The sequence below is a fragment of the Cryptomeria japonica genome, chromosome 7, assembly GCF_030272615.1.
Source record: "Cryptomeria japonica chromosome 7, Sugi_1.0, whole genome shotgun sequence".
Lineage (NCBI taxonomy): Eukaryota > Viridiplantae > Streptophyta > Pinopsida > Cupressales > Cupressaceae > Cryptomeria > Cryptomeria japonica.
In genome coordinates this window covers 175,669,842-175,686,050 of record NC_081411.1, presented here as the reverse complement: position 1 = coordinate 175,686,050, position 16,209 = coordinate 175,669,842, and the positions used below count along the sequence as shown (strand labels likewise).

Here is a 16,209-nt window from a genome sequence, read left to right as displayed (position 1 = left end):
CCTCGTGTTGGAGCATCGAACGATAAAAAATAGTCAATCTAACATTGACCATAAAATGTGGCAAGTGGACTAGTCAAAGGTATGACGTGGCACCTCCAACTCACCCTCCAACTCACCCTCCAACTCAACTCTGTTAGTGTCCCCACTGTCGGCTCATCTCGGTCCACCTAGGACAAGTGGCATCATCTCATGATGCCGCTATCCTTATCGTCCTTGCAACTTCCTTCATGGGGTTACGAGGGTCATTGGATCTATTCAATATTTACCCCTTTGCCATGGAAACCGCCAGTCTTTAGCCAATTAAACATCGAGTAACTTTTTTGCAGAATTTAAAACATCTCCATCCATTCAAGCATGTGCAAATTTAAGAAAGCCCTTAGTAACTCGGACTTTACCCATTGGGAACCGGTAACATCAAATGTTTGAAAGGTCAAACTGCCAGCTCACCCTGCCTGCTCAGGATACGTGACATCATCTCGTGATGTCGCGATCCTTATCTTCCTTGCACCTTTGACCATGGCGAAATGCAGGCCATAGGATCTGCTCGATCATTAACATAAAGTCACCGACAAAGTATTAAAGCGCAAACTTAGGAAAATTTAATGCGTTGAAATAAAATATTAAAGGGGGCCCGCTAGATGATAATGAAAAGACACAACCCTAGGGAATAAAAGGGGGACTTGGCCACGAGGCCAAAATAATAAAATATTTCGCGCTAGACTTAGGAAAATATAAGGGGCTGACAAAAGAATTAATTGCTAGGAAAATAACATGGCCCCCTCGACGATTAGCTAACCCTCAGCCTTAAGTGAAAAAAGGTAATGCGGAATTATAACAGGCTCAAGGGTTTTAATAAAAGACTTAATTAAAATGCATAAACCCTAAACCCTGAACCCTAAACTCTGTGACACAAAATAGAGGGCAAAATTAATCCAGAATGACTAATATTTTAACTAAGACATGAAGATTTTTGCACAATCATTTTTAGGACTATCAAGATAGAGGATGAAAAATACAGAAAATGAAACAAGATTCACTTCAAAAGACCTCCATATGAGTGAGAAACAACCTCTTGAAGTTGAGGCAAAAAATGAGATGCATCAACAGAGAAGGGGTCCAAAGTTGGGGGAAGAGATTACTAATGCTAGCATGATGACATGTTGGTGTTGGTAGGCATAAAGAAAAAATATTTCTCGTGGATGAAATATTCTAGGCTAGGGATAGAATATTCTCTAGAATATTTTGTTGATGGCATAGGTTGATGACATCAACTTATGGTTGATGAAAGAAAAAATTCTAGAATATTTTATCCACTTGACATTATATTTCAATGGAAATCTATTATAGGTGTACAACCTACATAGTGATGTAGGGATGACATCATCCCTACACAAGGTAGTACCCTACAAAAAAAATATTTTTTGTGTGTATAATTTTTTTTGTGAATTCTAGTAGAAGAAAGTTTTTGCATGCCATACAAGAAATTTTGCATACCAATTGAGGCCAATACATGTACTATAGAGGGTGGTACAACCATCATATACATTTGTATGACCTTGTCATTGATGACCTTCAAAATGCGAATAATTTGTCTATCATCGAAAATAGAAGTATTTATATGAAAAAATATTTTTTCAGCCCTCTAAAGAAATGGTTTGATTCACTCTAGGATGCACCATTTGAAGCCTAATGCCCATGAGCCTCACAAAATCAAGAGAGGGGGATATTTTTTGTAAGAAATCTCTAATACTATGTTAGAACAATCAAGATCAAGTTACAAATGCAAAACTCTCTGCAAAAAGTAATGTGAAAAATGAGAGAATATCATAAGCATCTAGTTTAAAATATACAATTGAGTCTTGTTTACAAAGGCAAGCAAGAAGAGGTGAGAAGGTAGGAGTGAAATTCTGACTACCCCTTCAAAGGTGAAACTAGTGTAGGACTCTATGGATAACTGTTGCGATACTTGGTGAGTTTACATGAGGTGAGACAAAAGTCTAGCTAACCTCCAAGTGAGATAAGTTTTGTGTGAATATGGCTCAACTATGTAAGCTAAAAGACAACTCGTTAGACAAAACTTGTTTTCACACTAATAATTTTAACACTTTTTTGGTATCCAAAGTCCTTATTGTAAGCAAATTTTGATTGGGCATAAATTTTGCCATAGTTATAAAAATTTTGAAAACTTTTTTTGACACATCAAAATTTCACAAGGAAAATCCATATTTACTTGTAAATTTGAGATTTGGATTTGTTCATTTTACCAATTTAAAAAAAAATCATTGTGCATTAAAAATAGTTGATTTGGCATCCAATCTTACTAGATGTTATAATTTCTCGTGCATATTATTTTAGAGGGACCTATAATGAACACAAATCATTTTTATTTTTATTTTTTGGGGGGGCACTCTCTAAATCAAGGGGGCAATCTAGGTGTTTTTTCTTTTGAGTTTGCTGGTTCATGCGATCATGTATATCACACTAAATCCCATTTGAGTATTCTTTGTAATACTTCTAATAAATAGAAAATCAATTGTGGATATTGGAGACAAAAAGGAATACAATAGAAGATTGTCTTTAATGCCAAACTATTGAAATGAAGAAACTTATTCTTGATCATGGTATTGCCTTACCCAATCATTTGATTCTAGTACATGTAAAAACATTGTTTAGTCTCACTCTAAAATCTTGTGAGAAAATATTATTTGGGAATGAATAATATAGTTGCATGGTTTACATTCAAGACTAATCTCCCATATCATCTATTGCTAATCTAGAGCTGACTCATCCATGAGTTCTAGCAATTCTTTACATTTGGACTTTGCTATCGTCTTTCCAAATCTACCACATTTGGATGCATATCTATTAGACATCACATATTTGTTTGTAGAGTCCCACCTTGTAAATTTGGATGACACTATCGAGGACATTCATCTTCTTTTTTATGTCAACTTTGATGAAGAACCATCACCATTGCCATCTTTAGATCTTGCTCTTGCCTTGCCTAAATTAGCTTCTATCATGACACATCTTGTAGATCTTCATGAGTTCAATCTGACTCAATCATCATACATTTTGACATCATCTGCAACAGTTTTAGATTCACATCAATCTAGTTATCACCATACATCCACGATCCCTATTTCTGAATCTTCTATGGTACCTAGTCCATCTCATCAACATTTTTCACACATAACATTGGCTTGGAGGGATTTGAGAATCCATCATGGGAATCATATATGTTTTTGGATCATTTGCAAAATTTAGCTCGACATTCATCTTACTTCTTGCATATTTATATCTAGAATGAGTGGTCATCTTGCACACATTTGTGGTGTCATTTCTTCCCAAGGAAATAAATGTTGTTCAATATGTGTGGATCATGTTCAACATCTGCTTTTGAGCATCTATGAGAACTATAGACATCATTTTGAGGGGAGTATGCATGGTTTCTCTTCTCATATCAGTTTTGGGAGGAAGAAATTCTTCTAGGGGGTTACATACACCTTCACTTCTTTTATCTCCTATGTGGGGAATATATTATCCTTCGTGCTAGTAGTAGTCCTTGGGGGGTCACCATAAGACCTCCTTCTATCTGATATCTTCTTTCACTTATACATTTCATTGCATTTTGCATCATTTCTCTTTTGGAGAGGAGTTTTGTTTCACTAAGTTTTCTCCTTTTAATGAGAAATTTGCATATGAGTACCTAACAATGTGGCCTATTATTCAAGACTCATCATATTGCATACATTACTCCTTAAGTTTCCCATAAGGGGGGTGTTAGTGTAAATAAAGTCATTATACAACTAGTTAGCTAATCAACTTTCTAGAATTTATCTATTCACACTTAGCTAAAGGCTTACTTAGGTTTTTTCATGAATTTTTCTCACCTCATAGTATTGAGACACATGTCCTCATCATTTGAGACACCTATTGCATGCATACTTGCCACTTGCTCACACACTTGTCAAGCGAACTCACACATGTTGCTCCTTTGGAGGGGTAGTTAGAGTTTCACTCCTACCTTCTCACCTCCCCATCCTTGCTTAAATATATGTAAAGTCAATCTTTGTATTAAACACTCTCCATTATATTTTGATAGACATACTATTACGCTTTATTTTTCACTTGTGGAAGGTTATCACTTTGCACTTCTAGATCTTGGCTAATTCCAATACAATTAGCTAGTCCTTGATTTCATCCCCATATACTAATTGATTTTTCTTTGGAAAGTATAAACTCAATCATTCGTTCATCATCTTCATACAATCACTCTTATGCAACTCTACTCTGTCAAAATCAATCATTGATTAAATCTAGTATTAAATATTGTCAAGTCACATCCACACCCAAACAAGCAAAGCTATACTTTTTTTGAGGTTTGCAATAGGATTAGTAGAATAAGATTTATTTTAGTCTCTATGTTATGCTTTCAAGTCTTTTGCTTTCTCATTTTTTTTCAGTTTTGTTGCATACACTAGTCCTTGATGGTAATTGTAAAGTTATAATCAACATAGGTTGTAAAATCTCAATGTTTAGAAATTCATTCTTGTAAGTTTAAGTTAACTTGGCATGGAAGCTCATCTTCGTGATGATCATGATCAATTTTACATGAACCAAATCTGACTTGCCAAATTCTAAAAGAAACCTATTTCAAATTTCATCATTTTATGTTAAACACATATAAAAAATTGAAGTTTCAATCAAAATTTATAAATTACAATCAAAACAACAAAAAGTATCTCTCCAACATCAAATTTACAAAATACATTTTTGAGAATCTTAAATTATATTATATAATCTCTCTTACCTCTTACTTAAATCAATGGGTTATCTAATTAGAACATTTTCCATCTATTTCTTTACAGAATTATTAGAGTATTTATTTTTTCTTAAAGGCCCACTCCTAATAAAAAAATATAAAAATAAAATTTCTATAAAATTATGACTCCTTCCACGTCACCCCAATCTAGAAGGAAAATCTCAACCTCAAATTAGGTTAAGCCCTTTGACCAAGAAATAAAAGGAAAGTGAAATAAACTATAATAGACTCTCCTGCCTGGTTGGAGGAGCCCGTCCCATTTAAACGGAAGAACATTTTACATGTGCTTTTTACGCCATACGTATACTTGCCCGTCTCTTAACCTGCCACGTGGCGCTCGGAGCCTCCCAAATTGAAATTCAATTTTTCCCGCTTTCTTAACCGCCATCTCTTGGACAGAATAGACTTTACGTCAACGGAATATTCGGGTAACGTAACCGTTCGCATCTCGTGCGAATGTTCGTTCCACGAAAATATCAAAGCGTAAAACAAATTCGTGGAGGCGAAAATGCGGTAGCAGGAAGAGGAGGAGAAGGGTATCAGAAGATATTCTTCTGTGTATTCTTCTCCATTAACTTTCACTGCCAAGGAATTTACTCTGAAAACCGCGTGGCGTGTGAAAAACGCATTCCAACTACCCCCAAATTGCAAGATTTGAACTATATTCCGCAGACATTTATGATTCATTCGCTTTTGCTCATTAATGTCTCTTGAAATTATTTAGTGCGAAGAAATTGAGAGTTTTTCCGCAAGCTGGCTCCAGTCGGATATTTAAAGCAATTTCAAGGTCGATCGGTTCGAAGAAGGGGGTTTTGTGCTCAGAAGCGTGGAACAATAGAAGATTTATTCCATTCTGCGGTGAAATTCCAGAGTTAAATCCGTAGCGGTAGGGTATTGGAAAATTCGCGGATTGTCTTGTTTATGCTCTCCCAATAGGTACAAGCCGAGGGTTTTGAGAGGTCAAATTAATATATTCGCCGCTGCTCAGAACCAGAAAGCGTATTTCACTGTCTTCACAAGAAAATTGATTTTTGCTATCAATTTCCCCTCGCAAGATCTGAATGGTTGATAGTACTGCGGTGGGGTTGAGGACGGTGGGAAAGGCAACATTTAAGGCGCGTTGCTTTTGCTGCGAGAAAATTTAGGTCAAGATTTTAACCCTCAGTTTTGAGTCTTCGTGTTGTATTTATTAGAATGTTGACTTTTTAGGAAAAAACATTTTTAGCAGATTGGATTTAATAAGCATTTTTGACGAAAATTTAGTATTTTTACAGGTCTTTCTGCTTTTTTTTGTTTCCCTTAAATTCATGCTGATTGCAAATTTGCAAGTGTGAAAAAAACAATGGTTAGAGCGCGTTTAAAATTTAACGCGGGCGTGTTTGCCAAATTTGGTTTTTATTTGTTTGTTTCAGGCAAATATTCTTTTTCTAAAAAAATTCGGAGAAAAAGTATTATTGTCGAAGTTTGTTATTTTGTTCTGTTTCATGCATTTGCCATCTAAAATTATTATTATTTGTTTGTTTCAGGCAAATATTCTTTTTCTAAAAAAATTCGGAGAAAAAGTATTATTGTCGAAGTTTGTTATTTTGTTCTGTTTCATGCATTTGCCATCTAAAATTATTATTTTAGAAGTCTGTTAGCTTGTATTGTTTCATGCCGAATGCAATTTTGAGATAAGTTTGTTAAGTGACAGTTTAAGTAGACGTTATGGCTAAATTCAGATCTTAATATATATTTAGAAAAAGCGGTAGACAATAATTACAAGCGAACGTGTTTTATTCCTTTCATACCGATATGTTCGCTCAATGCAACTATTGCTTGAATAGGTGAAACAAGGGAAGAAGACAAGCGCTCTGCGGGATCGAGCATACACAATATGATCAGGGACCAATTCAAGAAAGCAAGCTTTTGAAAGGTAAATTCCACATAAGGAGCTGTTCTTTTGGTAGAGATAATTTGCTTGAAGCACTACGGAAATCAGTTATTGTCTTTCCTAGATTCAAACTCTGCAGCATTAAGTTAAGGTGTAGGTGCAGATTTTTAAAATAATATTTTGTTTACTTGCCAGGTTTTTGTGGAATCTTTCAAAAGATATTTGTATTAGGGTTCAAATGCAGGTTGTGGGTCAAGAGTTTTTTCCGCGCCTCCAGAATTTCGCTTGAAGCGTTGAGTAGCTCATTAGATTTTTTGTTAAAAAATTAAGCCCTAGGACCGCTTACATTTGCGGTCCAGGGTTTGGGGATTGGATATTCGGTGAAGCTGGGCCAAGATTCTGACCTAGATTGGTATAATTGAAACACAAGGATTTGAAATTTGTTTGGAAGGGTTATTTTGGTTGAGATATGGGATCCTTATCAGGATTCCTTCAGAGACCATTTGCGGCCGTAGTTGCTGTGGTTGCGACTGCAGTCTCCGTGGACGTGCCGGATAAATTGCATACAAAGACTGCCCCGGTTCTCCCCTATACAGTAAACTCATCTCCTCAAATTCAGTCTGAATGCACCACTCCATCCTCGTGGTTTTCATATGTATCTACAGCTAGTCCTACGACTTTATCAGCAGTCAAGAGATTCTCAAGTCTTTTAAAAGCTTCACCTGCGGACGAAAAACTTTTCTGGAACCAATTTGTGGCCATCCCTCCCTTGCATGGATCCCTAACCTCTTCAGGTTCCATTGAAGCACAGAATAAAAGCAATCTCTTGACACACGCTTGCCTTAAGAAAACTTTATTGAGGTCATCCAGTTTGCCCTTCTCACAAGCTCCTTGGGGTTTGCATTATATCAAACATTCTACCTCGACATCTGCTCAGGTACCTATTTTCCTTGCCCTCTATAAGTCTGCAGATTTGACATACGGGTTGCCAAATGCGTTCTCTCGCAATTCTAGAATATCATCTGGCCAAGGCCCTATCAAGCATTCAGATTTCTCTACTACCCAGTCAAGGGAATTCCATGTGTGGCATTTGCCAAAGCAGGGGGCAAATGGTTCTACTGATTCACCAGAAGGGCAGTCCGAGCAAAGGAAACCCGTTGTTGCAGTGGTTTTGCTAGGATGGTTGGGAGCCAAGCAGAAACATCTGAAAAGGTATGCAGATTGGTATAATTCCAGGGGAATTCATGCAATTACTTTCACAGTTCCCATGAAGGACATTGTCAGCTACAAGCCTGGAGGAAAAACAGACCAGAATCTTGATTTGCTTGTGACTGAATTAGCTCACTGGATAGATGAAAGAAATAAGGATTCCCCAGAGAAGTACCTAATCTTCCATACTTTTAGTAACACTGGCTGGCTTACGTAAGTAAATGATTCTTGTGCTTGTTTCTCCTTTTTATCAACTTGATTTTGAAAATTTTTCACTGTTTTCATAAGATATTAAAATGAATTTACATTGTGGCAAACAGTTATGGAGTTTTGCTTGAGAAGTTTCTTGCTCTGGATCATTCTCTGGTAGACAATATCAAGGGTTGTGTGGTAGATTCTGCCCCAGTTGCAATACCGGATCCTCAGGTACTTAAATTTAATGGCATTATTTGATCGGATCTATGTCTTTTGTATTTTATTTATCACTATGTAGTCTCTCAACCTGCAATCAGATGGTTTTTTGGTGTTACAAGAAATATTGTGCAAGGGACTGTACTCCATAACAAAAGTATAACCATCAAGGAATTTTATGGTAGGCTGAAAATCTATTCCAAGATTTTAAAATGTTTCCCCATCCAACTAATGGAGAGGTTCCACAAAATATTTGTCATATTTTCGCCATTTGGCCATTCTCCAAACGTATTTTCGACAATGGAACTCAACTTTTTTTAAGTTTCCAGAAGCTTCCAAAATCCTTCTTGATAGTTTCTGAAAAGTTTGAAGATGATTCTGTTGTCTCTGATATTCTTGCTTGTGGACTCATTGTAATTTGTCTTTACCTCAAGAAGTCTAACACGAAGATGAGACTTGTTTCCTGACCTAGCCGTGCATGCTTTGAATACTTGCCTTCCTCAAATTTTATGTATTTGATGCAACATGGAGGGAATCTATTTATCCAGAGTTACCTGGAACTTGCACTCAGCCTCATTTGGATGGGGCAGGTTTCAGCTGGCAATACATATAACTTTGTTGAAGATGTGATTGAAGGACAGTTAACAATAACTTGAATTTTTAATTGTTTACCTGTTTGTTCGATTCAATTCTCATCAGACCTTGTTCTTGTTTTAGGTATGGGCCTCTGGTTTTTCTGCAGCCTTGATGAAGAAAAACAGTGTAGCAACCAAGGGAATCTTGAAGGGAACGCCAGGTAGTGGAGATTTATCAGAGTTTGAGAATGAGCCAAAGGCTGCTGTTGCAGAGACAGCTCTACTTGTTATGCTAGAAAAGTTTTTCAAAGTATTTCTAAAGCTTCCAATTGTTGACAGGTACTTAGAGAAAATCAATTTCCTCTTTTGATGAGCCATTAATTTTTTTGACAGTGGGTTCCATCATTTTATTTGAGGATGAAGGATTATTAATCACTGATACCAATCAGTATGATCTGTCTTTGGACACATGCTGTGTTTTAATTATCTAAATTCCTTGCTGGATAACAGGAGGCTTTCAGATGTGTTGGGACTTTTATCAAATCAGCAGCCACCGTGTCCGCAGCTCTACATATACAGCACTGCTGACAGGGTGATCCCTGCTGAATCTGTGGAAGCGTTTATTGAAAAGCAAAAGAAAGCAGGGCACAATGTGAGGGCATGCAATTTTGAACTATCACCCCATGTGGATCACTTTCGGAATTTTCCAGATCTGTACACCTCTCAGTTAAGTAGCTTCTTGGAGGATTGCCTACACAAGCACAAAGTCGAATAGCACAGATGTGTTATATGCTACTGTTGAGGTAGCTGTAAAAATTCTTTGCAGGTTTGAAGGATACAAACCCTAACAGGACAAATTGCTTATTGAAGCAAGAATTCACAATTAAGTGAAAATTGCTGATCATTTTTTATGAATGAGCAGAAGTGGACCTGATTGTACCTTGTGCCTGTTTGGTAGCAAAAGAAGAAGATATTCTTACCAAAATAAGTGCTCTATACTGTATATACAATTTTTTGATTCATTCCATTCTTTAATTACAAAAGACAATAAAAATACGACAATCAGAGGTATAGATTTATTTTCTGGATAAGTTTATTTTGGATCATTCTCAGATGGTTTTGTAACTCTAATTGCATGCTTAATGGCATGCCTCTGTCTAGTATGTAATTGGTGCACTACATTGGAATTCCTGTGATCAATCAAGGAAATTTTCATTTTTTCTATCATTTTTTATTCAAAACTATACGAAACTGTATAGAGCAGCTGGAAAACAACTATTTTTTTCAAGTGATGTTTTCTGTTCTAAAGGACAGATTCTGAAGTGCCAAGGCCTCCCAAACACTCCAAGATAGTCTGTTACATGTATTCAAAGTGCTCATATGTTGAGTTATTGTAATCAAGTCGAGCATTTAAATAACTACGCTCTTTGTTGCATTAAATAGGGGTTTTCTGAAATATAGATTCGTTCACAACATTTCAAGACCTGGGTTTGGTAGCGCATTTTGATTTATTCCATTAAACACTTTTTGCTGGAATAAGTTTTCCATTAAGTCATTATGAAAAGAGTAATAATTGATGAGAATATGTTCTTCAAAGTAACCAGCTCTCAAAATATATGACTTGGACTGTTGGACATCTAATATTTGATCCCCTGCATGTAGCTACAATTGAAATTTACCTCCGATACCTCGGGATGCTTCCCCTGTTTTTTTTTCAGCTGTCTCTGTCCCGGGGACAGGGGACTCCTAGGTGACGTCCCCATAAATTCTGCATATAGACAATGAATTTTGACAATAAATTCTATAAGCAGTTTGACTTTGACTCTCAATTTAATACAAATTTGCCTTAAGAACTCTACTAGTTCTTACATGTTAAGGTTCTATGATGGATATGTGCATGTTTTATCGATGTTTTCATAAAAATATTTTAAATTTTCTTATATATAATAATTTTCCCTACTTTTATGTAGCCGTTCCCTTTGCTGTCCCCTAGCTGTACCCAAAATTGGCAAAAAAAAATCACTGTCCCGGCCTGGAAACTTGGGGCAACATAGAAATTTACAGCTTTTTGCACAGACTGCAGGTCTTCTTATTTCAGAAATTTTTTACACTAATTTTAATTTACAAGTCTGGCCTTATTTCCAGATAAATGGAAGTTGCTGAGGGCATACAGTAAAAAGAATATGGCATTTTGTAAGTTGTATAAAAAGTTGAAATCATTGGTCTGTTTTTTCTCTTTAAGCTTGTCATATTATTTCACTTATATTCATTATGAAACAGGTAAATATCAAAACATGGGGTTCACAGAACAGAAATAGAAGCCGACTATATGGCTCTTGATTGAAAATATACTGGAAACTGGAATTGACTCGTTTCCTCCTATATATTCACATATTATCGTCTCTTTTTGGCCTCAATTGTTGGATGAGTTTATTGACGGAGATGTTCTATAGTTGTTTTTTATGCCATAGGGGTTGGTGGGTATGGAGATTGGGCCGTGTCTATGCAGCCGACAAAATTGCTCATTGTTACCATTATGGTAACACTTCTATGCATTACCAAGAGGCTAATTTTGTTGTCTGCATAGCCAATGCGTGGAGATTGCACCACTGAAAGGCCTCTACGACTCTTAAAAATAGCTTGAGGTCACTCTAGCAACCACCTTCAGGTCCAAGGTAGCACAACATAATCTTTTAGATAAGAACTATGTAGGCATTTTAATTTCTTGAGGCTACTTTTCTCTATCCAAGGATATCATAATGTTCATGTTCATTGAAGGGGCTCAAGCTCTTTGTCAGATCTAGTTGTGGTTCAAATTCTTTGTCAGATCTAGTTGTGGTTCAAATGCCACCATCTGGTTAGCAAAATGAATTTTATTAATTAAGAAATGAAGGCATATGAGCGGTGCATGTATGGAGTTGTCCTCTCTTTAAAAGGATGACTGTTAACAAACTACAATGATCAAGTCGTGCAAAAGCAAACTACAACCACTAATTCTTAAAGATTGTGTGTAGTTATCTTCTCTTGAAAAGATGATTGTTAACAAACTACAACCACCAACTCTCGCAAAAGAAAACTACAACAAACTACAACCACTCCAATTGTTAACAAACTACAACCACCAACTCTCGCAAAAGAAAACTACAACAAACTACAATCACTACGATTGTTAACAAACTACAACCACCAGCTCATGCAAAACCAAAGTGTTTAAAACTATCTTCTTTTCTAATAATAAACAACAATTCTAGTGCACAATATAAAACCAAGTTTTATTCAGTCAACGATGCCAATGATGTGATCTAGTCTTTTCTTAATCCAACAATTGAAAATAATGACTTGTCACTTCCATTTGCTTCGTATTACATTATTTTTTCTCTTGTTCATTAAGAAAGTGGTATGAGTGTTAGTTAGAAAGCCAAAACGATTTTCTTTTGTCTATAGTAGTTTTCTAAAGGTGCTTTTCAACAATATCAAGTTTCAAACAAAATGCAAGTATCGAGTTGAAGGGTAGAGAGGATAGAATTGTGCAATTGAACTAAACCACATTAGGATGATAAGATCATGGGTGTAACCTTGTTTAAGAGTAGAGTAGATCTTCTAAGTAGATTTGAAATAGCTTAAAATGTTGTTGCACTTAAAAAAAGTTGGATTTCTATTATTAGAAATTCCATCATCAACTAAGCTACTCCAACCATCTCATTTTCAGATTCATTTACTATTTCAACTCTTAGATTTGAGTGCAGTTCACAAATTGTTATCAATTGATTGCACTTTTTTCCAACCAAATTTATACCAATTAATTTCATAACCATTATCTTATGATATTTATCACATCCATCCTTTTTCAATAGATTTTGTTCCTCAATTTGAATTATATGATGGTAAATGTGACAGATAAACCATGTAAAAGCATTCAATTCAACTTGCTTACATTTGTTGTGTTAGTGTAAAAAGTGTTATAACCTACTTAGTTTATTTTTACATGGTAGACTTCTTCACACTAGCTTGAGTTCCCTTAGATGTTTTCTATTTCTCACCTCTTCGGGACTATATATGTTCTCACACTTGTCTCAAATGTTCTACATGTGTCATGCTTCTTGGAGGGTTAGTCAATAGTCTACTCACACATTCCTTTCGCCTCGTTGTCTTACATATACAAGGAGTTCATGGTATATTTTTAGATTTCATTTTACGAGTTTTAAAAATTATCATGTGGACATTCATTTGCAAATTATTTGGATTTTGCATTCATTTTATTGTTGACGTTTTTTGAAATCCATGAATAACACATTTATTTCCATTTTTTTAATTCCTTAGTCCTATCATTGGTGCATTGTAGAGCTAAACCTCTGCCACGTTGAATGCAAGAGGCATGAGAATGTTTAAATTTCCTATCATTTTATATTTTTTGACACATGCAACTTTCTCTCTTTTGTACATGCATTGTACGATTTGTTGTACAACCATACCTATATGGATTAAGAAAAAACCCTTTTGTAGTGGCCAAAATAGAGTTTTCTAGGCATTTCGAACCAATTGATCAATGATTTTTTGTTCATGAAATTTCTTGGAGGATTGTTGGTCAAAATATGAAGAATTTTGTGCCTCCTCAGAAGTTATTCATTTTTTTTTCTTGTTCATTTTGGTTTTCTATCACAATCCAAAGTTTCAAAAGGGTTTGCATTGTTGAACTTATATGTTGCTGCTTGAATTTTTGCAAGTTTTTGCATCTCCTCCACCATTCATTTTTTATGTTTGCTACATGTTTTCCTTTGTTGCAAGGTGCCACTATTGATTGGTTTTGCACCTCCAAACCTCTGTCTTTTGTGTCATTAAGACTTTCAACTAGGTTTGCACATCAACTTGTAAATCACTTTTTAACCAAATTTTGACTTGCATTTACATCATTGGAAAAACCTATTTTTTTGAAACACTAGGAGGATCTTTGACTTGCACAAACCATCGTAAAGTCCAAGTTGCAAGTCAAATATTAGATTTTACCTATAAGCAATTTGGGTTTGACACTTCCAAACCCTTAACTTTTGTGCCACTAGACTTTTAACGAGGTTTGCGCCTCAAATCATTAATCTTTTTTTCTTGGATTTTTCACTTGCATTTGCATCATTGGAAAAGTCCAATTATATGAAACACCAAGAGGATCTTTAACACAAAGCACTCAAAAGCCCAAGTTGCAAGTTGAATATTAAATTTGACCTATATGAAAACCGAGACATTTGACTTGCAAGAAGATTTTGAAGTTCAATTTACAAGTAGACTTTAAAGTATTACTTGCAAGTTGACTCCAAAGTTTAATATGTCAAAAGTCTTTGAAGTTTCATTTGTCACAAAATTTAGAACTCCAACACAACCTACTATTATGGGCTTCCTAACTTCATTACAACCTTGTTAAACTTGCCTATTATAAACTTCCAATTTTTTTTGCAAGCTTGCAACGTTTTTACTTGTTTTAGACTTTAGGAATTTGAAGCACAAAGACTAAACTTTTGGACTGTGTTGTAACTTTGCATGTGTTGTTATTTCACTATTTTTTTAGGCCTCATTAATATTGTATCATTTTTTCATGTAAATTTCATATCTTAACAACTTATATTTTCACACATTGCAAAAATTATTGCGTTATAAAATTGATTTAAATTTCAAAATTGAAAAAGTTGTAATCTACATGCACCATATGCAACATTAATCAAAGTCAAGACACTTTGTAAGGCACAATTTCAATCTAAGAGTCTTACAAATGTTTTTGATTAAGGGAAACACAGGTTTTGAAGGGACCCCGAAATCCTTTACAAAGGAGATTCTAAAAGAATTAGAATCAACAAAACTCAAAAGAGAAGTTGTCTTAAAGATCGAGCATTAGATAAATATACAACCAAAAGACAAGAGGCTCCCATAGCCAGAGACAAGAACCAACAGCCAGCCAAAAGCCAACCCATCAAGAATTACCTTTAACTTTGCTCTTGAAGGAACAAAGAGTCATAACAAAAGAGGGCGAAGAACACTTAGCTTTCTTTCCTTGAATACTGACCCAACCCTCCTCCACTTGTGCGGCCTTACTATGCCAATCAATCAAAACCACCCCCCACCTGAGAGGAAAAACTAGTAGGAGAAACACCCACCAACACATTGACATAATCTCTCCCAGCAGACGAGCCAATATCACCCAAGACATTGACGCAGGGAGTGGATGCCTGGGGCCCATTCCCCGGATCAATAAGGGACTCAGGCAGAGTATTCGTCTGAAGCTCGCAAAGCCCATTAGCACCAACAACCTCAACATAAATCTCCTGCACAACCAGAGATTTTTTATGAACAATGTAGTGTTGAACTGATGCCCCTTTCCACCACGATGCCGCCAAAGATTTCTTCTCGTAACCATAGTGAGAAGCCGCATGACCATTTTTGAAGCATCTTCTGCATCTAAAGGGGATCCCCTCATAGTCTAAGGGTTGAACCCAAAAACCCTTAGAAGTATTGAGCGAAATCTCAGCAAGCAACCCTTTAGAATTATCTATCTCAACCAAGATACGGGCAAAAGTGGAATGATAGATCTCATTATAATCATTATCAACCATAAAAAAATCCCCAAGTGCATCAGTCACCTCCTCAAACAGAGGATCCACCCAAAAGTGAAGGGGGAGATTAGGGAGCCACACCCAAATTGGAATCTTATTAAACGTTTCCAAAGATGGATTGAAATCAACATGCCACGGTTTAATCAAAAATACAAATTTATCTTCCCAACTAAAAAAATTATTACATAAAATTGTTCTTCTATCCTCTACATTCTCAAACTTAGCTATAAAAAATCCTTTACCCATAGGGTAAATATGTACCTTATCAGAAATGAGTGGCCCCCAATGCTCAGAAAGTCTATTAGAAATGTTAAATGCACAAAAAAAATGCAATTTATAAGGGAAAATGAGCAATTTGTATATGATAACAAATTATATAAAGTCATGAGAATCATTGCCTTACATATTTTTTATAATATTTTATTTCATCTTGTAAGTTGTCCATCACCCAAATTAAATGATTATTCTTGTATAATAAATGAATTTTGTGCTTTGTAATTAGATGATGAATTGAAAACTTTATCTCCTATTGCCTTCCCTTCAATTGAAGAATTATTGGTTAAATTTGTGTTTTTTCTTTCTTATCTTCAAGGTTGAGACCAAATAAAAATTAGATAAAGAATATATTTTCTTGATCTTGTCAAAATTAAAATGTCCATATTGGGTCTTTTCTTCTACTTTTTAATCTACAATGGATTCTCTTGGTGTTGAATTTAAGAT

General features: G+C 35.5%; 1 protein-coding gene across 1 annotated transcript; it reads left to right on the top strand.

Annotated features, from left to right (window-relative positions):
* Positions 1–5,299: 5,299 nt before the first annotated feature.
* On the top strand, positions 5,300–10,115 carry LOC131062394 (uncharacterized). Its single transcript, XM_057996044.2, has 6 exons — positions 5,300–5,970; positions 6,652–6,740; positions 6,894–8,120; positions 8,228–8,333; positions 9,036–9,232; positions 9,404–10,115. Exons 3-6 carry the CDS (start codon positions 7,168–7,170, stop codon positions 9,666–9,668), a joined length of 1,521 nt encoding a protein of 506 aa, XP_057852027.2. The 5' UTR covers positions 5,300–5,970; positions 6,652–6,740; positions 6,894–7,167; the 3' UTR covers positions 9,669–10,115.
* The last annotated feature ends 6,094 nt before the right edge of the window (positions 10,116–16,209 follow it).